We start from the raw sequence: 26915 nt of genomic DNA, 5'->3' as shown, positions 1-26915 counted from the left end.
CTATAACCTATGGTTTTTTCGATGTATTTCAATGGTTTTTTATTTGCAAATATCAAAAGCTGTTAAATGTATTCTTCTTTTAATCGAAAAATATATTTTATATGTTTTTAATATAATATTTTTATGTATATATTTGTAAAAAAATTTTTTTTTGTTTCGCTACGGGTCCGCATACCGGGTAGCTTCCTGTAAGCTCAATTTGATGCCGCGACCTGGTCCGCAAACCGGTAAGCGTTCCGTTAGCGCAACTGCCGCGTTAGAAAACAACATCGTGACGCGTTGCGTAAGTGCGACGTATCGCGTTGCCGTGTAATGCGTCTTATGACGCGCCGCGTTAGCGCACCCGGAAGCGTTCCGGGTGCGTAGCGGGACGTGTAACGTAAGCGTAACAGGTCATGTGACTTTTTATTGGTTCATTTCACTTTTTGGTTTCCTAATGATGTAAGGCTAGGTCATGTGACCTAAAAATAACACTTTTCATTGGTTTAGAACATTTTTTTTCTCAAATGATGAAAGCCCCCTCCTTTTTTTCTCACTCTGACTTTCAACTTTGTGAGAGGAAGACCTATTTTGATTATTGAAAGATGGCTTCAATAGTAGCTGCAGCTGGTGGACCCCCACCACCACCACCTCCCCAGTTCATTCCCAACCCTGAGGAAGAAGAGGAACAGGATGTACATGAGAGAGTATTTTTGCCTGAACAGCCCCGGAAATCCCACCGCAATGATTTGGGCACTTTGACTGGGGTTGGTCTGGAAATGCTTTTAAAGGACACCTTTGAGCAAGTGATGGCCCTTTTTCCTCAAAGTGCCTTGGTGTATTCAAATATATGCCAAAGACAGAAATGGAGGTGGTCCAATCAATTTTTTCCACAAATTGAGAAAGCGAGGAAACATGTAAATAAGTCTGTTTCAGCTTACATGAGAGACCATGGAATGGGCTCCATCTATAACAATAACTTGCGTTACTACATGCAAGATATCTACAGAGAAGATGGTGTGCACTTCTCAGATGAGGGAAACAGAGTTTTCATACAAAATTTAAGACTGTGTATTGGTACCTACTTATAAGTACCTAGAACTTACACAGAACCCTTAACTATAATTACTCTTTTATAATTTCGAATGTACCTTTTTTCACTAATTTTCACTTATGTTCGCTTCCCGGTTCGCTACCCGGTTCGCGTACCGGCAGCTAATCGCGCGAAAAATTCAACTTTTTTTTCCCCCGACATATATGAGCCTCCTCAGCCACCCTCAGAAAACCTAGGGGGTCAGGATACGTCTCCCGTGCCCCCTTATACCCATTTCCCACATTGTTTTTCATCCATCTTGTGATTAAATTCGACCGAAACACAAAATGGCGAACTCCCGTTACGCTACCGGTGAGCTACCCGGTTCGCGTACCGGGTAGCGCTTCTACCGCGAAAAATCGAAACTTTTATTTTTTTTATTTTTTGCCCCACGGGACCCTTTAATAGCCCCCACATCATTCCTAGGGGGTCAGGAGGGGTCAACCTTGCCCCCTTTCATTAATTTCCCCCTTCGTTTTTCTCCACCTCTTGTCTCTCGATCCTACCGGCTGGACCAACCGCTGTAACACCAAACCAAAGTTGCCCTCGATAAGAATGCCACGCACAGAGGGGGTTGCTGCACATCACCTTGCAAGCGGCAGCAAGATGGCAGGCTGCTTGTCTTCTTTGTGGCCATACGCGTTTCGAGCTCCCTCGAGCTCTTGATCACTGGGTCAAAGAACATTGAAGTCCAGTCAGCATTATATGGGACTACCTTTACCAGCATGCCTGTGCGCCCACAAGGGCGGGACTTCTCATTTAAATAAATTTAGCTGTTCTTACACTGCCTGTGTCCTGCTTCATGCCGCCAGTGATCAAGAGCTCGAGGGAGCTCGAAACGCGTATGGCCACAAAGAAGACAAGTAGCCTGCCATCTTGCTGCCGCTTGCGAGGTGATGTGCAGCAACCCCCTCTGTGCGTGGCATTCTTATCGAGGGCAACTTTGGTTTGATATATATACATATATATATGTATATATATATATATATATATATATATATATATATATATATATATATATATATATATATATATATATATATATATATATATATATATTCACTGAAAAAACCATAGGTTTAACACCAGTTATAGTTAGCTGGAAATTTTACTGATATAAAACCATTGAAATTCCCACGTTATAGTTAGTTGGACTCACTATAACTTGCACGTGTAATGCACTGATGACACCATCCAGTGAATGTGTGTCTTTCAGATAAATAAATATGTTTTATATATGTATGTTAAGGTCGATGGAAGAATATTTGTTTAAATTATTGTCTTAATGGATGTTTTTAAAAAAAAAATAATTGGATATCTGCCTTATTAAGTGTATCTTAGTGAATACATATATTAGCGAGTGAAAGTAGGTCAGTCTCTCTGTCATCAGTGATGTCATGAGTGATGTCACTGACCATGTCATGAGTGATGTAATATGTGATGTCATCAGCAGTACATTACACGTGCAAGTTATAGTGAGTCCAACTAACTATAACGTGGGAATTTCAATGGTTTTATATCAGTAACATTTCCAGCTAACTATAACTGGTGTTAAACCTATGGTTTTTTCAGTGAATTTGATAGGTTTTTTAAATGCTAATTCCTAACTATAACTGGTGTGAAACCTATGGTTTTTTCAGTGAATTTCATAGGTTTTTTAAATGCTAATTCCTTTGTATATCGAGTTTCTAACCTTTTTTTTTTTTTACAATTTGCTGTTTTTTTTTAAGTATTCATTTTTTTTATATAATTTTTTTCTTTTGCGCTCTGGGTGCGCGCTCCGGGAAGCTTTCAGCTAAGCTCTCCGGTAAGCTTTTCCGTGAGCTCACCTGAAAGCGCACCCAGAGCGCTACTGTCGTTCGTGAAAAAAATATGAATGAAAAGTTAATAATAATGCAAAACATTTCGTACCATACAAATAAAATTAGTTTTTTTTAATAAGGAAAATGATTATGCATGTCTGTAAAAGTTTGATGACGTCACTTCGGCGTGCAACGTAAGTGCCCTCGGAAGCGCCTACGTTCGCGCCGCGTAAACGCACGCAAAAGCGCCTACGATCGCGCCACGTTTGCGCCCCGGAAGCGCCTACGATCGCGCTGCGTAAACGCACCCGGAAGTGCTCCGGAGCGCGCAGCGTAAACGCGTCGGGTCATGTGACCCTAAAATAACACTTTTCATTGGTTGCTAACAGTTTTTTTTACAATGAATGAAATCCCCACCCATTTCCTTCACTTCTTCTTTCACTTTTGTGACTGAATGACCTGTTTTTTGCACCTGGATCTTTTGTGAATTACCATGGCTGCCAGAGAATCCAGCAGTGAGGATGAACCTGAGTTCATCAATGAAGAGCCTCCTACCCCAAAGGTGAAGGAACATTTCATATGGAAATTTTTAAAGTTTCCAGCAGACCAGAAGAAGGTGAATGCACCAAAAGTGGAGTGCAGGATCTGCAAACAGGTCCTGTCACGGGGTAACCCCCCAAAAAAGTACTCTTTTGGGAACTTTACGATGATCCGACATGTGGAGAGGAGGCACCCCCAGAATTTTGCCCGGGAAAGTGTCAGGGCTCTGGCACAAGAGGTTCCCAGAGATGGGGCCTCTACATCAACCGGAGGAGCAACTTCTTCTGGGAGAGAGCAATCGCAGGAGCAGGTGCCAAACATTCAACCTGCATTTAACCATGGGGTCGTCAGATGCAGATACTGCAATCAACTCCTCACCTATGGGGAGCAAAGTGTCCAGCTCATGGTTCGAGCATTGGAGAACCATCGCTGCCCTTCCCACCCCTAATTTTTTTGTTTTCTTTTTGCTCCTGTTGAGCAGTTTCCATTCCCTGTTTTTGTTCCTGTTCAGTTAAAAGAAGAAAACCAAAAGTTCTTTTCAGAACTACCTCCAATTCTCATCAAAGAGCTATATTCTTAAAAAAATGAAGAGTAAGTGAAATATAGTGCATTGATAATTGAAAGGAGAATGAGTAAGAAAGAACAGAAAGGTATGAGAGGTGAAAGGAAGTGAAGTAGGAGGAATGAAAGAAGGTGAGTGTTAGAAAAGAAAGTTATGACACAGTGAATAAACTGGAGGCCTCATTTCTGAAAAGTGACGCATCGCTACGTGAAAACAGCGATGCGTCACTTTTCTGGACGCACTCCTTATGACATTCCAGATATGTCATATTTAATATATGACTAATCAATTCGCAAGGAGTTACAGATATGTCAGTATTTCTGACGTATCTGTAAACACAAAAGTAACGCATTGCTGGAGTGCGTCACAAAAGTGACGCAACTCCAGTAATGTGTCCTTTCATATGGAAAAAGCACCATGTGAAAGGTCTGCTGTGAAGCAGGCGCAAGATTTTGACGCAACAGCATCCTAAAAGTGACGCACTGCGTCGTTATTACCAAGCTTTTTGCGGGGGAACACCCCCTCTGCATGCATTATACCTGACGCTATTTTTAAAAAGTGACGCATCTAGGTACATGGGTCACTTTTTAAAACTCTGCGCCACATTATATCTGCGTCAGGTATAATGTATGCAGAGGGGGCAATCCCTCGCAAAAAGCTTGGTAATAACGACGTACTGAAATCTATGAGATTTCTCTGCGTCACTTTTAGGATGCTGTTGCGTCAAAATCTTGCGCCTGCCTCGCGTCACTTTCATGTTTACAGATATGTCAGAAATACTGACGTATCTGTAACTCCTTGCAACATGATTCGTCATACATTAAATATGACACATCTGGAATGTCATAAGGAGTGCGCACAGAAAAGTGACGCATCGCACCAGCACTGTAAAAAAATGTGCCTTGTTGCACTATATTTAAAGGACGCAACAGCATCCTAAAAGTGACGCAGTGAAATCTCAAAGATTTCACTGCGTCGCTATTACAAAGCTTTTTGCGGGGGAACACCCCCTCTGCATGCATTATACCTCACGCAGATATAATGTGGCTCTTGATTTTAAAAAGTGACCCATCTACCTAGATACGTCACTTTTTAAATATAACGCAACGAGGCGCATTTTTTTACACCACTGGTGCGATGCGTCACTTTTCTGTGCGCACTCCTTATGACATTCCAAGTAACGCATTGCTGGAGTGCGTCACAAAAGTGACGCAACTCCAGTAATGTGTCCTTTCACATGGAAAAAGCACCATGTGAAAGGTCTTGCGTCAGTCTAACACCTGCTGTAAAGCAGGCGCAAGATTTTGACGCAACAGCATCCTAAAAGTGACGCAGTGAAATCTCAAAGATTTCACTGCGTCGCTATTACAAAGCTTTTTGCGGGAGAACACCCCCTCTGCATGCATTATACCTGACGCTATTTTTAAAAAGTGACGCATCTAGGTACATGGGTCACTTTTTAAAACTCTGCGCCACATTATATCTGCGTCAGGTATAATGTATGCAGAGGGGGCATTCCCCCCGCAAAAAGCTTGGTAATAACGACGTACTGAAATCTATGAGATTTCTCTGCGTCACTTTTAGGATGCTGTTGCGTCAAAATCTTGCGCCTGCCTCGCGTCACTTTTATGTTTACAGATATGTCAGAAATACTGATGTATCTGTAACTCCTTGCAACATGATTCGTCATACATTAAATATGACACATCTGGAATGTCATAAGGAGTGCGCACAGAAAAGTGACGCATCGCACCAGCAGTGTAAAAAAATGTGCCTCGTTGCACTATATTTAAAAAGTGACGCATCTAGATAGATGCGTCACTTTTTAAATATTGCATAACAATGCACATTTTTTTACACCGCTGGTGCGTCACAAAAATTGACGCACAGGCGGCGCAAAACTGGCAGCGCAAGGCCTTCATAAATATGGTCCTGGATTTTCCCCGTGCTTCGCTTCCCGGTGCGCGTACCATGCGCTTCCCCCGCGCAAAACGAAAAATAAAATAAAAAATGTAATGCCCCGCAGGACCCTATTTTAGCCCCCACATCAAACCTAGGGGGTCAGAGGGGGTCTACTCTTCCCCCTTATGGTCATTTGCCCCTTTTTTTTTCAAACCCCTTGTGTCTCGATTTTACCGAGACACAAGATGGCGGCCGCTCCAGACTGTTTAGAATGTTTACAGACACCCAAGAGCCAATCAGGTTTCTGCGCACAAGTCGCGTGTCGCGCCAGGAGCGCACTCCGGTGCGCGCACCGGAGAGCGCCTATAGATATATATATTTTTTTGAACGTAAATTACTCAAAATCCACTGAAGCACACATCTTGAGACATAGCAAAGGCACATCGGGCTACCAGTCCCTTCAATTTTGCCAAGTTTGCTGGAAATCCATTCAGCCGTTCGGGCTAAAAGTGAAATCGACCGCCCTATGGAAATTAACATGGGGAAAACGCGTTTTGGGACCCCCCTTTTATCTCGGCCCCCGCTTGACATATCCCCCCCAAACTGTCAAGGAAGGACCGGAGCTCGACGAGGCCATTTTCAGGAAATTTTCAGGCAGATTCGTCAACCGGTGCCAAAGTAATTCCAAATAGAATTTTGAGATTTAACATTGAAAAAAATCCTAACTATAACTACCTACTGGCGACCGCCAGTAGGTAATATATATATATATATATGGATGGATCATTGAAAACTTGTATCAGTGATTGTATAAGAGAGTAAATATGTGTTAGAATATGTTTGATTAAGTAAGGTGTGTATAACTGTATAGTTGAGGAAATGGAGGTGTGATTGATTCTTTGCATGACTGACTAGGTGTATGAGTAACTCCATGGATGAGTGACAATCTGTGAGTGTCTGTTTACACTGAGTGTATCTAAGGTTATATTAGAGTCTGAAGAGGTTCATCGTATTATCACATGAATGATGTCATCAGTGATGTTGTGAGTGATGTCATTTGAGTTGTCATCAGTGATGTCATCAGTGATGTCACTGACCATGTCATGAATGATGTAATATGTGACATCATCAGCAGTGGATTGCGGGTGCGCGATATATAGTTAGTGCAACTAACTATATATGCGAATTTCAATGGTTTTGTGTGAGTAAAATAAGGCTTTGAAAATGCTAATCCCTAACTATATATGGTCTATAACCTATAGTTTTTTCATTGAATTTTCAAGGTTTTGTAAATGCTAATTCCTAACTATATATGGTCTATAACCTATGGTTTTTTCATTGAATATATATATATATATATATATATATATATATATATATATATATATATATATATATATATATATATATATATATATATATATATCGTTTTTTTCCTTCCACAACTGATTTTGAGAGCACCTGGTAGCTATACACTGCCGCCAGGCAGCTCTCTTCTCTTTTTTTCTCCACCAATACCCCTCACACTATCCTTTTTATTTTCTTTTTTTATTATTTCAGTGAGGCAACTGCACACTGGTACTATGCTATTCGTTCTTTCTTTTATCTTTCGAAAGTGAGCATGGCCATCTTGAAACAGCGATTTAAAAAGCCCAACCGGCTGCTGGTGGATCAGCATGCTTGCTTTCGTAGGCTTGGTGCCCATCTTCAAATAATACCTTTTTTGCTCTAAGAGATATCATTAAAAGCTGGCAGTCATGCATATGTGCGCATGTACAACGAACATTTTAGTATATATTTTTTTTAAGGGTTAAGAAAAAACATTCTAAGAAGGCCTCTGTGCGTGTATGCGCATGGCGGCTATTTTGTAATGATTTTACTTTTGCACCTATATCAATATTTATAGGTATTGTTATTTTTATTTTTAATCCGCAGATAAGCTACAGTGTAGCTCATTTCTGTGATCCCACACTATTCAGTATGTTTACTTTTGTGCTGTTTTTGCTTATTACACAAAGAGCTATAGACTATTGAAAACCTTATTTTCGAATTCTTCAACAGGTCCTGCAATTGCCGCCTCAGTCTTTTCTTTGCGAGCCAAAGACAGGAAATGTCTCTACTCTACAGATGATCATGATTCTGAAAGAAGAGGCAATGATCACCATTCCCCAAGTGAGTGAAAATTACATTTGTGTTTTATGGGTGAATATAACAATCACTTCAAAATTCCTTTAGAGCCCTGGCTGCCATCCGGTCCCATCAGGGCACTTTTCCTTCAAAATCGAGATTACTAAATCATATTGTAATATATTGGCATTTATTGACGGGTAGCAAACTGCTACAGGGGATACTTACAACATAAGAGGCAGTTTGTCATTCTATATATCACACAATTTGTAGGTAGCTTGCCATGCAATTTTTCATGACACATGTTTTTAGGAAGTTATATAGTCTGTCATGTAGTTGTTCATTCAGTTTGATTGGGCATGTGGCCGAGCAGTGATCAGGTGAGTGGACATGTGAGATATTATGTAAGTATACATCTACCACCTGGCAATAGAGGTACCAGTGAAATACTACATGGAGTCGTCCTAGAAGTGACGGAATCTGAATCCTATTTATTACTTAGGATTCTTAGTGCATCTGGCCCCAAATAATTGAATTTGCAGAATATATGTTAAGAGAATATTTGAATGTAAATGGATCCTGAGTTGGGGGTCATGTATTGCAGATGTTATATTCTTTGTGCCACAGGAAACTTGCCGGTGTGACTTTATTTAATGACAAGTGTTAAAGAAAAACATCACCAGTACTGATGATGCTTGTATGCCATTGTCATCATTACTGCTGTGTGAGGGAGCACCCTGTAAGATTGTTGAAAAATGGTAGGTATGTCTGGTCTTTGAATATTTAAGATTAAGATTCCCATAAAGAGTGGTACCTAGAGTGTCTGAGACTTTGAGTGAGGTTTGGCAATCTGAGGGACACTACTTTTTACTGGCTAAGATCATGACATATATGTATTTTTTTCATGCCTCACCCAATTCACTCTAATTCGATTTGTCATGTGTTTCTTGCATTGCCCATTGTATTTTTCCCTGTTTTGGCCTGGTCATGCACATTATAGGTCACATTTTCCTTTGCACACATTTCTATATAAACATACTTGCTTTGTGCCATTCTGTACTTTCACATGGAACCTGCGTATGTTTTTGCATTCTGTTCTTGTCCTGGGATTTAGTCTGAACATCCTAGACAAGGTCACGCAACAATGCTCTTTGTTAATCTCTCTGGTCAGGCACTAGCACCTAGACATAACATGAGAACGCAGCTGCTGTTCATGAGCATACATATCTTGTCATATAACTGGGTACAAGAGAGTAAACAAACACATGGAGCGAGCGAGAGTTCTGAGACAAGAGCATTGAGGCAGATGAGATGTAGAACGTCCACCTGTGTATGTTAAGGTACGGGGTCCGCTACTAATCCTAGAGATCTTTCATATATAATCATTAATCTTTAGTAGGATGGGGGGTTTAGGTTAATCTGTTTTATACCATGACAGACCGTTTTATAATATATGGTTCAATAGCCATGCTAACAGTATTTTTGATATGCATTAGTCTTCTAATTGTGTCACGAATTCTGCATTTTAGGACAGAGTAGTTTGAATAAATATTGTAAACTTCCCTTGTGTCTCTTGTGAAAGAGAGAAAAGGGCGTGTCCTGTTACCACGATCCCTGTGAAGGTCGGTAGTGTTGTGTTCTGTGGTGCCAATTCACATATTTCTCTGGTAAGGTTAGGAGGGTAAGTGAGGCACTATAGCTAGTCGGACTTGGGCTCAAAGATACTGATGTGGTATGGTGACTCAGTACTACCTACCGATGTTCTGTGGTTCCAAGCATAGTTCTGTTCCTGAGCAGAATCCCTGTAACTCTCAGTTATAATATATGACTGAATATCTATTCAAAAGAGGAAGACCTTGAAATTTAAAAGAGGTAGAAGTGCAGAAAGATCAGAAAAACCTTTCAGAAATGATAGCCAGATTATCTGACTTTTTTGCAAAATACAGTATATTGATTTTGTATTAATTTTTACAGACATTTTACCTAGAAAAGCACAGTTTAGTGTCTGTTTTTATCAGATTTTCTCATGCGGCTGAGTGCCGTAATAGCACCGGTGATGATCCAGTTAGTTTGCCGGATCAGCACTCCCCGAATTCAAAGCAGGATCCTGCTTCTGGCAGCCTTGTTGTTGTTTTAGGTATCCTCATAAGCAGTCAAAAGTGAATCCCAATAATGTTGTGTGCCAAGCCAGTATTTAAGAACTGATACACTCTAAATTCTACTAATATATCATGTATCCATTTTCAACCTCACTCCTTCGAAAAAAGTGGCAGCATGCAGAGTTGGTACAAGAAGGAGACATCTGGTTATCCCTCTGGGATCATCTGTGTTCAGCTGTCCACATACTGTCAGAAATGTGCCCTCTGCGTCTGTCTTATGCTGGTACAAAATCAGTAGGTATCAGGACATAGGAGGGGTCAGCAATGTGCATTAGGGGTGATTTCTAGGACCAACTTCACTCCTTACTCAGCTCTGTTCACTCCTTGCACAGCTCCATTCTGAGCTCACAGAGTGGAAACCGTTTTTTACTTTGAGGAAGCTCTACAAAATAATAGCTGATTTCATACCAAGCACACATTCCAACGTGAAGTTTCTGACTATAGCTCTGTGGGCAATCAGTTTTTTGGGTCATAGCTATAGCTTGCTTTACAGCAGTCTTTGATATCCACCAACCGCAGAGCTACAGAGTACACAGTGCAGATTTACTTCAGAAGTTTGTGCTCTTAGCCTGCAGTGCCAGGAAACACATAGTACATTTTAGATCTTGAATCCATAACTTACACAAAGTACATAGTACACATGGATGCTTACTTCCGTACCAGTTAGACCAATTATACTTCAAAGGAAGCCCATTAGTTCTAAGTCTGATGATAAATCTGCAGAATTTATGGTCAATAAAAAAACAAGCATGGTTGCATTGCATCCTTTATTTGGTTGACCGTTATCACTCAAATACTCTTGAATAGCATTATGTTATATAAAAAATAATCTCCCCTGATTTAACTGTCAAATTAAACAATATTGAGATGGAAATTGATGGCTTGGAGGTATAATCATAACTAATTATAATTAATGTTTAGACCTGGTTTGCATAACATGGATGAAAAGTTCTTAAGTACAGTAAATCCTGGAATGACATCTGTGGTATCTTGTATTTGCTGCCATGCATCTTTCCTACTTCCCTGCCTTGCTGCTCAGCCAGAGTGGATGTGTTGTGGAATGCTGGTGCATGTGATGTAATGGAATGTTGGGAATGCCTGGTGGATGAGTGTCAGTTGGGAGTATGTGCTGAGGAGCAAGGGAGCTGCTCCTGGTGGGGCTAGCACTATAATTTACAAGAATTCTTGATTACTTGATTTTACCATCTTCAATAAATACCATCTTCAGCTACACCTCGGCTTCAATGGAACTATTTTACATTACAACATCCTTCCATAATGCATTTTAAATAACTTTCCAAAGCAAGTTGGGTGCAGCATTACAAATGTTATGACCCCCCTACATACGGATAGCACTTAATGCTGTAACCCCACATGCTATTAACCCCTACTCCAGACGGATGACTTTAATAGAGAGCCGTGTCTCGGGGTTTAATAATGAGTTTAAAATTCTTCCTTGAACTCTGTTTAAAAATTTGTATTTTGAATAAGGTATTCATTCAATGCCTTTTGTATTTGTCCAGGATCTTTAACAGCTTATAAACAGAACCAAAATCCATAGAATGTGCAATTCCTTTTGTGATAAGGTGCTGTATGTGTAATTTAAGATTCATGTTATATGTCAAAATAACATCTATATATATAAAAACGAATGTATGTCTGTCTGTTTGTCCTTCATGCATTACTACACCATTCATCCGATCGGCATGAAACTTTAGGAAGTTGTTGAGAACACTCCCGTGAAGGTTTCTAGCAAAAAAATAAAAATAAAATAAAAATACAAAATTGTTAAAAGTGGTTGAGTACACTCCCGCGAAGGTTTCTGGCAAAAAAAAAGAAAAATGTGTTAAATATCGGCCCCCCAGGGCCCTCATAATCTTTCCAATACTGAATGTTTACAGTTTCCGGTGCGACTCGCTTTTGCAATGACCATCAACAAAGCACAAGGACACTACTTGGTAACTCAAACAGCCCCCCACTTCTCCTGTTACTCTATTTTATTTATGATTGGCTTTCTTTTTTAGTGGCTTGGAGTGAACCCTTGGGCCTTAGACTCATTTCTTCTTGCATTGGCATCTTTGCTCAGACACAGGGTGAGATTGGCAGTTGCTAAAGTCTCATAGTTTGAGTTGTAATGATAAAACTTGTAATCACCCTTAGATGTTTCTGTTAATGAAGAACAAGAAACTACTGTGGCAGTCACATCAGCCATTATTAAAGAAGAGGAAGAGACTTATTCCGTGGATTACCAGGATAGCAGGCAAACACAAAACATCACTTCTCTTACAGGTAAGAAATTGTTGTTCTTTATAATATGCATAGAAATATAACACTCTATAGCTATCCCCATGACACAGCTATCTGCAGTCGACCCTGGGAATGGAACATTAATAGGTGGTTTTCTACTTCTGCCTCAACATCCTATCATGTGGTTTGCACTGGTGCCTACTATATTGTGCTCCTACCCATCATTCCTTTAAGGCCTAGAGGCCTCATAGGATATTTCTCATTGATAACTTTCATTTATTTCTCTGCATTTGGGATTAGGTTATTGTATGACAACAGGTTTTATTTTAATGACTAGTTTTAATAGTGTGCTTTACGTTTTGATTTTCCTATACTTCTGTACTGGATAGTGTTTTAAAATTAGCGTGGGGAGATTTACCTCCTGAGATTTTTCTCATGTTACACCACAAATGACGAGGATATTTTTCTCATAGTGGTTCTTAAAAATCCTGTAATAGTAAATGTTTCAGACTCGGTGGGAGACAGGAATATTTCTTTGCTGAGGCACTCTAGGCTACAGTCTGGAAATATTTTGGCTTTTCAGAAATCTAAGTTATCCTTGCAGGCTTCTTCTGGCTGTTTGCCTTAAGTGGAGGGGCGGCACCTCCATTAGGGCGGAGGAGCGTCGCCCCACTGCTTTCTCGCAGTGCGAGAAGCAGAAACATAAAATGGTATTTTAAATACCATTTTATGTTTCTGCTTCTCGCACTGCGAGAAAACAGAAGGCAGGGTATGCCTGGTTGGGGGCGGGCAGGAAGGTATGCCTGGTTGGGGGCGGGTGGGAGGGTATACCTGGTTGGGGGCAGGCAGGTCGGGTAGGATTGGCTTGCACAATGCTGTGGGCATTGACTGTTTGGTCGGCCCTCTGGGGTAGATCAAACCAGTCATGCGCACTCTGCATTTTCTCTATGTAGGCTGTGTGCAGCCTACATATAGAAAATGGCCTCCCCGTAGGCACCTCTCTTTGTCGGGAACAGAGGAGAATTTGCATACAAATAAGGTTGGTTATTTAAAATCAATAAAGCATCTGATAAATGGTCTCTCCAGTTCTTTAAGGTACCATCTAGTAAAAACGGAACCTCCTGAGGCTTGAGCCGGGAGTAGAGCGAACTTTGCATATTTTAATTCGAAAGTGACAGAATTGTTTGTGTCTTTTTAAATCTTGCACTCACCTGCCCTGAGCACCTTGCGCTTTCACGAGCCTCTGACAGCTGAGCCAAAAGCTACCTCTGGCGAGGGTTTGTTTTGCTTTCCCTGCCGCCATTGCCCAGGACATAGGCCACGCCCGCCTGGCCAGGCCACGCCCACTCCCACCTTCCCGCGCTATATAGAGAGCGCTGACTACAAGCGCTGCATCTAGTAAAAACGGAACCTCCTGAGGCTTGAGCCGGGAGTAGAGCGAACTTTGCATATTTTAATTCGAAAGTGACAGAATTGTTTGTGTCTTTTTAAATCTTGCACTCACCTGCCCTGAGCACCTCGCGCTTTCACGAGCCTCTGACAGCTGAGCCGAAAGCTACCTCTGGCGAGGGTTTGTTTTGCTTTTCCTGCCGCCATTGCCCAGGACATAGGCCACGCCCACCTGGCCAGGCCACGCCCACTCCCACCTTCCCGCGCTATATAGAGAGCGCTGACTACAAGCGCTGCATCTAGTAAAAACGGAACCTCCTGAGGCTTGAGCCGGGAGTAGAGCGAACTTTGCATATTTTAATTCGAAAGTGACAGAATTGTTTGTGTCTTTTTAAATCTTGCACTCACCTGCCCTGAGCACCTCGCGCTTTCACGAGCCTCTGACAGCTGAGCCAAAAGCTACCTCTGGCGAGGGTTTGTTTTGCTTTCCCTGCCGCCATTGCCCAGGACATAGGCCACGCCCACCTGGCCAGGCCACGCCCACTCCCACCTTCCCGCGCTATATAGAGAGCGCTGACTACAAGCGCTGCATCTAGTAAAAACGGAACCTCCTGAGGCTTGAGCTGGGAGTAGAGCGAAATTTGCATATTTTAATTCGAAAGTGACAGAATTGTTTGTGTCTTTTTAAATCTTGCACTCACCTGCCCTGAGCACCTCGCGCTTTCACGAGCCTCTGACAGCTGAGCCAAAAGCTACCTCTGGCGAGGGTTTGTTTTGCTTTCCCTGCCGCCATTGCCCAGGACATAGGCCACGCCCACCTGGCCAGGCCACGCCCACTCCCACCTTCCCGCGCTATATAGAGAGCGCTGACTACAAGCGCTGCATCTAGTAAAAACGGAACCTCCTGAGGCTTGAGCCGGGAGTAGAGCGAACTTTGCATATTTTAATTCGAAAGTGACAGAATTGTTTGTGTCTTTTTAAATCTTGCACTCACCTGCCCTGAGCACCTCGCGCTTTCACGAGCCTCTGACAGCTGAGCCAAAAGCTACCTCTGGCGAGGGTTTGTTTTGCTTTCCCTGCCGCCATTGCCCAGGACATAGGCCACGCCCACCTGGCCATGCCACGCCCTCATCTCATCCCTCCTGCCAGCTATAAATCATGTGTCCATACAGGAAGCGCAGCGGACGAGCGCAGCAGGCGCGACGATTGCGCGCCGAAGGCACGCATAAGGCAAGCTCGTCTGCGCTCGTCCGCGCCCGGCCGGGCCCCGGGGCCCTGCCCCATGGCTCTTCAGGGGCCAGCAGACAGGTTTACAGCTCGAGCTCTTTACTGCAGCTACGTCCACCGATACTACCAAGTTGTGGAGCCCCAAGACACCCCTTGGAGATCCCCCACCGCTGCATGCACTGTAAGTCGGAAATAACCTCTAAATCCGCCAAAACCAGAGCTGAGGCAAAGGATTACTCAATGTTCCTACTTAACTGCAGGTCACTAGTAAAACACTGTATAGAAATCTCTCTGTTACTAGATGAACACTCCCCTGATGCTATTTTTCTAACTGAAACGTGGCTGAACCAAGATTCACAGCCGGACCTAGCACAAGCCTTAATCCCAGGATACCAGATAGCGTGAGCCGATCGACCACTAGGTAGAGGTGGCGGCCTCGCAATTATCTATAAAGAGAACTACGTTTGCCGCTGTTTAGCGGACAACATTGAGGATTGCGAAAATCTCTCTTTTTCCATCGAGTTCTCCCCTAACTCCAGTTTTACCGGCATCCTCATTTATCGTCCCCCGGGTTCCATCGGACAATTTAATACCTCTCTCCTTACAGTGGCTTCCCAGTTGGTTATCTCCCCCTCTAATTTCTCCATTCTGGGAGATTTCAACATCCACTTTGACAACTTGCTAGATCCCACGGCATCAGAGATACAATAAAACCTGGCGGTCATTCAACTTGAACAACTAGTTCCCTCGGCCACACATGAAAAGGGGCATCTTTTAGACCCAATTTTCAGTAACAGTGACCAGCTCAAAATAGGCCCCATTAACAACCTCCCATGGTCTGATCACTTCCTGATACCTTTTACCTGGACCACGAACAGACCACCTCCCTCCCTGTTTACATCCAGGAAAACTCGAAACTGGTCTAAGCTCCCTCTTGACAACTGGATGAAGACCCTCAGTAGCACTAGACCCTCCCTCTCTCATGATCCCACGTCCAATAACATCAAATACGAAGAGTGGCTAACAACCTCGTTGGATTCTAGTCTACCATCATGTCCACCTAGATCCAAAAGACAAAGTAAATCAGCTCTGTGGTATTCGGAAGATCTCAGAAACCAGAAACGTCTATGCAAGAGACAGGAGAGGAAGTGGCGCTTATCCTACAACCCAGCTGAAAAAACTATATACAGGGAAATGATTAGGAAGTACAAAATGACCATAAAAACCTTGCAAGCAGCCTACTACACCGACAAAATATCAGTGGCAAAATCGAAACCTAAAGAAATCTATCACATAGTTAATTCTTTGATAAAACCTCCCCCATCTGTCTCTGATAATAACAATTCATCGTCCAAATGCAACGACTTGGTGGAATTTTTTTCTCCAAAAAGTGAATAAAATATATTCTTCCTTCTCAAACCCACTCACCGAATCCCCCCTCAATGCCGGGACTCTGCGCTGGACAGGGACTTTGAGCTGAAATCAGTTCCCCTGATAACAATGGAAACCCTAGAGAAGCTAGCTCTACAAATAAAAACCGGCTCCCCATGCGACCCGCCCCCCCCAGGTCCACTGGGCCTAGCCAGTAACATCATCTTTCCCACCCTTTCAGAACTGCTGAACTCCTCCATACTGAGTAATACAGTACCCGTTACCTGGAAGCACGCAATAGTGTGGGGGCCCTCCTAAAGAAACCATCCCTTGACCCAGCTAACGCCAGTAACTACCGCCCAATTTCCCTGCTCCCATGGGCTTCTAAGATCCTGGAGAAGCACGTCAATACCACTCTGATGACATTCCTCGAGGACAACCACCTCCTTGATGCTTCCCAGACAGGCTTTCGCCCTAAACATGGGACAGAGATCGCCCTTCTGGTGGTAACCGAGGAGGCAAGACGGATCTTGGATTGAGGGGGATCAGTGGCAGTGATCCTCCTCGATCTGAGTGCAGCGTTCGATACAGTACACCACAAAATCCTGCTGAACCGTCTTGCCGACCTAGGAGTGTCTGGAGATGCCCTGTCGTGGCTGGAATCCTTCTTGTCAGACAGAACCTTCCAGGTCTTCGATGGCACATCTGTGTCCTCTAGTATGCCACTAGGGTGCGGAGTGCCGCAGGGCTCTTCCCTGAGCCCCACACTCTTCAATGCATACATGAGGCCGCTGGCTGGGATTGTTCGTCCGCATGGTGTCAATATCATCTCCTATGCGGACGACACCCAGCTGGTGGTTTCCCTTGCACAGAAGAGCGGGCTCCAGTCTACACCTGATCTGGCGGCCTGCCTGGAGGACGTAAAAAGATGGATGTTGAGCTCATGCTTGAAGCTCAACGATGATAAAACTGAGCTTATGCTCCTTGGCCCAGCGACTCCCTCCACTCTGGAGCAACTATGGCCCCCAAGCATGGGCACCCCCCCACTTCCCAAAGATAACATCAAAAGCCTGGGAGTATGGCTCGACAAATCACTGAGCCTTAACACTCAGGCCACTAAGGTATCAGCCACCTGTATTGGTCTTCTCAGGGTGATCAAAAAAATCCTTCCCCTCCTTCTATTCGAGGCCAGACAAATTGTCATACAAGGCCTGATTCAATCACGGCTGGGCTTTAACAATGCCCTGTATCTTGGAGCCCCTGACTATACCCTACAAAAGCTCCAGCGCACTCAAAACTGTGCTGCCCGAACACTCTTGGGAGTTCCTCGGAGGACCTACATAAAATCTGGCCTAAAAACTCTTCACTGGTTGCCTGTCCGGGACAGAGTAAATTTCAAGGCTCTCTGCATCGCCCACCAGACCTTCTCGAAAACGGGCCCAGAAATTAACTTCTCCCTGATCTCTCCCTACCTGCCCAATAAAACATTACGGTCCTCAACCGCCACACTTGCCAAAATCCCCAGAATCTTCAGATCCAGAGCAGGAGGACGCTCGTTCTCATACAATGTTGCAAGTCTCTGGAACACCCTCCCCCTGCAGTTGCGCAACAACATTAATCTTACTAGCTTCAGGAAACAGCTTAAAACTCACCTGTTTAACAACTAGTAACCTCAGAGGTCAGTTCCGTTTTCTAGCTCTAGCGCCTGGACGCCTCAGGGCAACTGCCACGCTCTACAAATCTAATTTTCATTTCATTTCATTTCATCTGACAATTTGCACAATTGGTCTATTAATAACCCGTTCATCCTTTCGATCAGGCCTGCGGGTAATAGAGTATGTGAAACACCCAATCAATGTTGTTTTCTGCACAATAATTTTGTACCAATCTTCCCTTGAAGTGTGATGCATTGTCAGACTACACCTGAAGTGGAGTACCATAATATGACGTAATAAAATCTAGTGTCTTCATAGTATTAATCTGGGTAGCTCTCTTACATGGGAAAGCGATTAAGAAACCGCTATAAGTGTAAACAACTGTACAGACATATTGGCAATTTTTACTCATATGCAGAGGGCCAATATAGTCAATCTGCCAAATTTGTGCGGGGGATTTACCTCGGTGTAACTGACCTTTCACTATTCGAGGCACCTCTCTTTGTCGGGAATGTTGACATATAGGGCAATGAAGTATTGCTGTTTTAATCAAATCAAGGGGAATATAAATGCCTCTTTCAGTAGCCCACCTGCTATTGATTTTCTCTCCAAAATGTCCTTCTTTTTGGTGCGCCCATTTCGCCAATCCCGCCAAATCAGAATTTTGTTGGTCCACCACTGTCTCAGAAATTTTAGATTTCTCGTCCGCAATGTTATTAAATAACTTGTCAAGTGAGTCAATAGGCATATGAGCATCAACATGAAAAACTGTCACATTGCTTTGAGGAAGTAATTCATAAATTTCCTGCCATAATTCTTTACCCCAAATTGTCTTATTATGGACTGTCCAATTATGAGACTACCATGTAGGTAACCAGACTACCAATCCATTTGCAGTCGACCATGAATCAGTGAAAATATGACATGTTCCTGGCAATTCCTGTTTTAAAACTTGATACACAGCATACAATTCTGCAAACTGACTACTTTGTCCTTCACCAGTAGTACTTAACAGTTTCTGAGTCGTGGGATTATACCAGACTGCTTTCTGTAAAGAAGACCAGTAACGCAGGTAAGTAGTAAGGTCTTTATTGAAGTAAGTCCTGACACCAAAGGCACGTCTAGATGCAATCACCACTCAATAGCAACTGTCATATCTTAACTGTCAACTTGCCGGTGGTCAGGTAGAACACCCTGACGTCACAATGCACCGGCAGGTCGCGCGTGCAGAGAACATAGCGCGCGTGCAATACATTAGAAGAAAGCATTAGGTTAATAAACATAACACATCTCCTTTCCTATAACAACAAAAGGGACCGTAGGTGCTCGGTTGAAACTTACTGAAAGCAGAGGAAACCACAGCTAATCACATATGTAATCTTGTAACTTAACTGGAGGTTTGACTACTCTACCATATCTGCTCACAGTAGGTTCATCCTCACAACTGACGTCCTGTGACGTAACATCTTCATAAACAGAATCATCTGAATCAGTATCCGTTTCGCTGTTGGTCTGATACCTGTACTCTTCAGATGTCTCCTTGCTCTGCCTACTACTACTGTCTTCCACCCGTGAGGCATCTGAAGTGTTCTCACTCTCAGAAGATACTTCGTTTGTACCTAAAGATACAATGTTAGTACCATCTGGCCGAGACCCCACAATTTCCTCACGGTCCAGAATCCAATCGTAGTCTTGAGAACAGGAAACCTCTTTATTTTCCGGAGTGGATAGAAAATCACTCATTCCTTTCCCCTCCTTGCATAATGATAAAGCAGGGAAATGCCAAGTTTTTCCATCACTCAAAAGAGCAGAATTACAAAACACTTTTTTTACTTCCATTGGTTGAGAGTAGTGATTTTTTCCCTTGCTGGTAATTCTGGTATTTTTCACTCTAACATATTCACCTGCTTTGATTTCTACCTTTTTACAAGCATGCTTACTGTCATAGTATTTCTTACCAATGGTTTGTGACCTTCGTACATTCCCTTGTATCTCCTCAGGAGACCACATCTCTTTTTCAGGGGTAGCCCAACCTACATTATCCTTTGTAATCGGAGTCCTCCCTCTCAAGATTACAAAGGGACTGGTACCTGTAGATACACAAGGTGTAACCCGAAATGACCAAAGATTTTTGATTAGTTGTTTTCTCCATGACATGTTATTCTGATTTGCCAGTTGAATTATACCTTTAATCACCCAGTTGAACCTTTCAATGGCACCATTACCTGCTGGATGATAAACTGACGTGGTTTTGTGATCTATACCATGTTTCATCAGAAATTCTTTTAATATTTTTGACGTGAACTGTGGACCATTGTCCGATACAATGCAATTTGGAAGGCCCTCTCTTAGGAATAGTTTGCGCAAAAAACTTACAACACTTTTTGCATCAACATCTGGTACCACTTCAACCTCTGGCCATTTCGAGAAATGGTCAACCAGTACAATAAGATATAACAGTTCTCCTTGTTCACGAATGGGCCCGCAAATGTCAATCCCCAATTTGACCCAAGGCATGTTAGGACAAGACAGGGGTTGAAGGGGTGGTCTAAATGTTTGTTTTGTCTTGTCAGAGTTTTCACATGCTGTACAATCCCTGACACTTCTTTCAATTTCTAGGTCATACCCAGGCCACCAATATGAATTCCTGACTCTACTCTTTGTTTTACCGATTCCAAGGTGCCCCTCGTGGCAAATATTAAGGAGTTTAGTACGTAAACCTTTTGGTGGAACAACCTTCCCATTTCTCAAAATCAAATCTCCTTCGATAGACAACTCGTCTCTTAGTTCCAAAAATGGACGCAATAGGACAGGTGGTTTTTTTCTTCTCAGGCCGGCCTGCTCTTATGTATTTCTTTACCTCAATTAGAACATTATCTTCTTCCATAAATTCTGACCACTCTGCACCAGAGATACATGGCACTTCTTCTACGATATTAGCTATGCAGAAGGTGTCAATGTCTGAAACCTGATCTTCAATGTTTGGTAGAGGTAAACGGCTTAGGCAGTTCGCCACCTTGTTTTTCACACCAGGAAGATATTCTACTTCATAGTTATATTCTAACAATTTCATTGAAATTCGTGACAAACGGGGGGAAGCAACTTGAAGACCCTTTGTGGAAAGCACCTTTACTAAGGGTTTGTGATCACTTCTAAGGGTGATTTTGTATCCCCAAATGTATTGTCTAAAATGATTCATTGCCCATGCACATGCTAGTGCCTCCCTCTCAATCACAGAATATCTACCTTCTGTTGGTGTGATTGAACGCGAGGCAAAAGCAACGGTGACTTCTTTACCTTCTCCATTAATCTGTGAGAGAACAGCTCCCAACCCCTTGTTGCTTGCATCAGTGGTCACTATGCTTTTAAAATTGGGGTTAAACCCTTGAAGAGGTGGGGCCTCACAGATGTCCTCTTTTATCCTGTTAAATGCTTATTCACAAGTAGCATTCCACTCAAATTTATTCTTCTGCTTTATGAGTGCTCTTAAATGCAAGGTTTTTGAAGAGAATTTCTTTACAAATTTTGCATAAAATTCTGAGAGCCCTAGAAATGCTCTGACCTCTTCCTTATTATTGGGTGAGGGGGCTTCCCTAATTGCCGAAAGCAGCTCCTTTTTAGGTTTTATGCCATTTCCATCAATCTCATGCCCCAAATAGGTGACTTTATTTGCTGCAAATTTGCATTTGCGCAAATCAGCTGTAAGCCCATGATGTTCTAGCAGACCTAGGACTCTGTTAAGTTTGGCATCATGTTCACCTCTGCTTTTGCCTGTTACCATGATGTCATCTTGGAAAATTAAGAGATTTCTTTCCCCTTTGAAGAGTTCACTCATCAATCTCTGAAACATGGCCGCAGCAGAGGCCAGTCCAAAAGGTACTCTCTTAAACCTGAAACACCCTAGCGGGGTTACAAATGTGGTAAGGCTTCTGCTTTTAGGATGTAAAGCCACTTGGTGGTAGGCAGAGCTTAGATCTATGGTTGAAAACCATTTAGCACCATTAGTAAGGGACAGCATCTCACTAATTTTTGGCAAAGGGAATTGATCCACCAGGATGTTTTTATTAAGATCACGTAGATCAATGCATAGACGGAGCTTGCCGTTAGGCTTCTTCGCGATAACCAAAGGCGAAACCCACTCTGCTGATTCGACCGGCTCAATGATGCTCTCCTTCTGTAATTTTTTAAGTTCATCTTCCACCTCACCAATGATGGAAAACGGTATGTTTCTGGACTTGTGTATACAAGGAACAGCATAATTTTTCAGTTTAATTTCATGGACAAAACCTTTAAGTTTCCCAATGTTCTCTGAAAACACCTTAGGATACCTTTTTTTAAAGAGGTTATTACATTCTTCCTCTGTTTGTAAGATGAGGACGGGATCCGGACTGTTTGGATCCAGAATTATACCTAATTCTCCTTGGTCAATCCACCCTAACACTGATGGACCCACCTTGAAGACATACAGTTTCCCAACTGTTTGGCGGGATTTAAATTGGAACAGTAGTTCCCTGTAACCTAACATTTCAATAGGTTCATAATTAAATGACTTTGGGAAAATATCTGGGTTCTTTAATTTTTTTCAAATGACTGGAACAAATTTCCCTAACCATACTTCTTCATTTACTATTGTATATGGCGAGCCTGAATCAGCCACTATTGACATGTCCACCCCGCCAATGTTCATGTCACATATCGGTTTCTTCTTTTTGTTTACACCATCTTCCACATTCAACACAAATAAGTTCATATCATCTTCATCTGAAGACGTAAATTTTCCTCCTCCTTCATAAATTACAGATTTTACATTTCTTCCCCCTTTTTGTTTCTTTGGACACATGGCACTGAAATGTCCCACCATACCACAATTTGAACATTTTTGTCTCACCGCTGGACACGACCTGTCATTTGCCAAATGGTATCTACTGCCACATCTATAACATTTCCTGTCATCTGAAAGTTTAGCTTTATGGCTTGAATCTATTTTCTGTACATAGCCTGTATTAGGCTTACTATTAGCTTTCCTAGAACTAATGACTTTTGCCACCGTAGATTTCTCCTCTGTAGAGGATTTTTCTTCTTGTAAAACAGCCTTTGCACACCTTCCTGTTAATTCTGTACATTTAACAATTTCTACCACCTCTTCCAATGGTAATTCTCCCTTAGCCCACAGCTTCTCCTGGACATGTTTATTTGAGGATCTCATAACGACCTGGTCGGGAACCAGCTAGTCATGCAATGCCCCAAATCTACAAGTTAGTGCCAAATTTTTCAACGCAGCAACATAATGTTCTACAGACTCTTCTGGTGCTTGCTTGCGTTGAAAAAACTTGAATCTGTTGACAGAAATAGAAATGGTAGGTTTGAAATACATTGTCAAATCTTCTAATGCAATAGTATATACATCACCTGGCCTAGCTTTTTTGTTGATGCGATTGTAAATTTTCATAGCCTTTGCACCTAAACAATGAAGAAGAATTTTCTTTTTCTTCTCTGGGGTCAATTCCTCCTCCCCCTCAAAAGTGGATAAATAGTTTTCAAAATACTCCCTTCACTCTTCCCATTTAAGGGCATCATCTCCTGTAGAGGGTATAAAAGGTAAGGGTGGCGATAAATTCCAAACATTACCTGAAGCCATAGCCAATACTTTTTCTATTTTCAATTTATGATAGCTTTTGAAGAAAAATGATATTTCTTTTCATGTAAATACTGTTTCAGACCTTTAAGTACAATACTGTTATTCAACTTTCCTTTTAGATTATATCCATGAAACTGTAGCTATCCAACTATTGTTTTTATAGTTCCCAACTTTGTGGACTCCGTAAGTGTTTAATAACTAATACATTTAATTTTCCAAAAACATGCTTTAAAGGCGTGCGTGTCACTGCTTAGCGCAACACGCGAATGCCAAAACCCTAGTCTACTAGTGTTTATTAACGTCCTTTAAACACTAGTCGCGCTAGAAATAGACAATTTGCAGTGTTGTTTGGTGTGCGTATCACCGTGAAAATGACAAGCACGAAATGCAGCTTTCTGACTTTCTTTTTTTCAAGATGGCCGCCCGACGTCGTTGTACGCTGCGTTCCACTGACGTCACATTCAACCTGACAGGAACCTTCTCCTCAGGATGGGTCGTGTAACTTCGCAGGGAAACAGCGCACGCCCCGAAACCAAAATGCGAGGTCGTTAAACCACGAAACCAGCAACTTCAATGCGTCCGCTCCACACCAATCTTTTCAGGCATACGTTGGCGTCATCACGCGGGAGGAAGAATCTCCTCACAACTAGTTTGCCTCATCGCATCCGCAGAATATTAAACCGGCCAGACGAGGAGCGGGGGGCAAACAGGAAACACTTCAAACAACTCTGCATGCGGTAGCTCAGGAGTCAATAAACATAACACTTTCCAATGTCTCTTTTCTCCTATGTACCTGGCTGAACCATCCGTAAACCATACATGTTTTCTATCCTCCACGGACAGATCATCGAACGGCATACCCCACTTAACAGGAGATTCCTGTACTATAGGTACGGAGAACTCTTTCTCTCTCTCTTCCATCGGCGCCTGCGCCACTTTCTCATGCAACATAGCAACTCCTTTTGGGCCCACACGAGCCCGATCCTGTATATACCACTTCCATTTTATAATGCTCACTTCCTGAGCATGGCCAATCCTATGAGTTTTCGGTGAACTCAAAACTCACTGCTTTATAGGAACTTCTGGTCTCAAAATTACATCATGTCCTAATGTTAACTGCTCAGTATCAACTAAAGCCCAATAACATGCAAGCAACTGCTTCTCAAAAGGTGTATAACGCTCACCAGCTTCAGGTAACTTTTTAGTCCAAAACCTAGGGGTACTCTGTTTTTACCCTGCTTTTGCCATAAACTCCAATTTGCATACATATCTTGTACAGATACATTCAGATCCACATCACCATCACGCACTGGCCACAGATCCAAAGCATGTTGAATCGCTTCTTTCGCCAAATCAAACGCATCTTGTTGTGCTCTGTTCCATTCAAACGCATTCTTTTAATGTGTAACTTTGTACAAAGGGGCCAGAATCTGAGTCAAATGTGGAATGTGCTGTCGCCATAAGCCAAATAAACCAATGAATATTTGAGATTCTTTTCTGTTTTTAAGAACTGCAAATTCTGCAATTTTCTGTTTTACTTGTGGAATCACTTCTCGATTCCCCTCATGCCAATGAATACCCAGAAACTTCACATGTTGCGCTGGACCCTGTAATTTATCAGGATTAATCTCCCAGCCTTTGCTTTGTAAATGTGCAATAATTCGATCTAGCTGTATTTGCACCTGATCTTGTGTCTCACCTTGAATTAGTATATCATCTATATAATGACACACCTGAATGTTTGGATCCACAATCACCTCACCTAAATGCTCTGCCACTATCCGATGACAGATTGTCGGACTATGTACATAGCCCTGGGGAAGACTTCTAAACGTCATTTGACGGCCATTCCATGTAAAACTGAATTGTTCTTGACATTCGGGGGCAATTGGGATAGAAAAGAAAGCATTAGCAATGTCAATGGATGCATACCATGTTCCTGAATGTTTCTGGATTCTTTCAATTAAAGTAATTACATCAGGGACCGCAACAGTCACAGAAGGTGTATGTTTATTTAATTCTTGATAATCAACAGTCATACGCCAAGAATTATCACTTTTGCGTACCGGCCAAACAGGATTGTTCCAGGCCGAAGTAATGGGAATTACCACTCCTGCATCCATTAAGTCTTGAATAGCAGCACTGATTTCATCGTGCCCACCGGGAATACGATATTGTTTCATTGAAACTACCTTCGTGGCTGGGGGAATTTTAATCGGAGGTATTTTTAAACGTCCTACTCTCACAGATTTTGTTGATATGTAATGCTTACATCCAAATTTGTAACATCCATCATCTAAATACAATGTCATACCTTTTAAAATATCAATTCCAATTATATATTCATCAAGAGGTACCACCAATACATGATACTCTTTCTGGGGGTTCCTACCTATTCTCATTTCAAGTTTAGTTTGTACTGAGGGGGTTTCTTTACCACCTAATCCAGTAATCGTATAGCCTTGTCCTTTAAACTTTTTGGGATTTCCAGAAATTAGAGTGGCCTCCGCTCCAGTATCCACCAATGCTCGGGCCCATTGTACATTTCAATGTCTCCAATAAATTTCAATGTCTACATAAGGCCTGTAATCTTTGTGAGCCCAATTTTGTACTGGAGCTTGACCTACTTCCTAGTCTCGTTTACTGTGTTCTGTCGCCCAAGTCAAATCAGGATAAAGACTCTCATATCGTTTAGGTAATGTTGCCTCCCGTTCATACCCTTTCTCTTCATGAAAAGGATTTATGTCATTTGAAAAATATTGCGGTCTCCGTTCAAGGGATCGTGATCTTTTGTCTCTCAACCTCACCTCTGGGGATCGATCTCTCTCTCCTCTATCTCTGCGTTCAGAATGATCTCTTTTCTCCTCTCTATCTCTCTTCTAGAATGGGACGATTCACCTCGTGTCCTACTCCACTCTCTCTCTCCCACTCTCTCTGCCTCTCATTCGACGCGGCATAGTATCTTCTTCACTGTCATCAGAACGATTAACATCATAGTCCTGTTTACGGACTTTTCTAGCTCCTTCCTTCTTGTCCAGACCACGCTTACGAAACATTGTCCATAAGATATTAGGCAAATCATGAATATCATCAGCTTTCACACCATCTTTTACTAAAGCTTGAAACATGTCACGTCTAGTGAATCTGTAATCATTAGTGCGACCTTCCGGTCGAGACTGTCGTTCAGGCCTAATCCATTCACCCAACTCACCAAGTTCACGCAC

At 42.4% G+C, this 26915-nt stretch overlaps 1 protein-coding gene across 1 annotated transcript in view; it reads left to right on the top strand.

Moving 5' to 3' along the window:
- The window catches only part of LOC147690328 (uncharacterized), a 196606-nt gene that overhangs the window by 25591 nt on the left and 144100 nt on the right, over positions 1 to 26915 (top strand). Inside the window, 2 exon segments of the mRNA XM_086939476.1 lie at positions 7940 to 8050; positions 12343 to 12453. Coding sequence (XP_086795602.1) covers positions 7940 to 8050; positions 12343 to 12453 — 222 coding nt within the window.

Source organism: Lissotriton vulgaris, chromosome 9 (assembly GCF_964263255.1).
Source record: "Lissotriton vulgaris chromosome 9, aLisVul1.2, whole genome shotgun sequence".
NCBI classification, from domain to species: domain Eukaryota; kingdom Metazoa; phylum Chordata; class Amphibia; order Caudata; family Salamandridae; genus Lissotriton; species Lissotriton vulgaris.
This window is presented reverse-complemented; position numbering and strand designations above follow the sequence as displayed.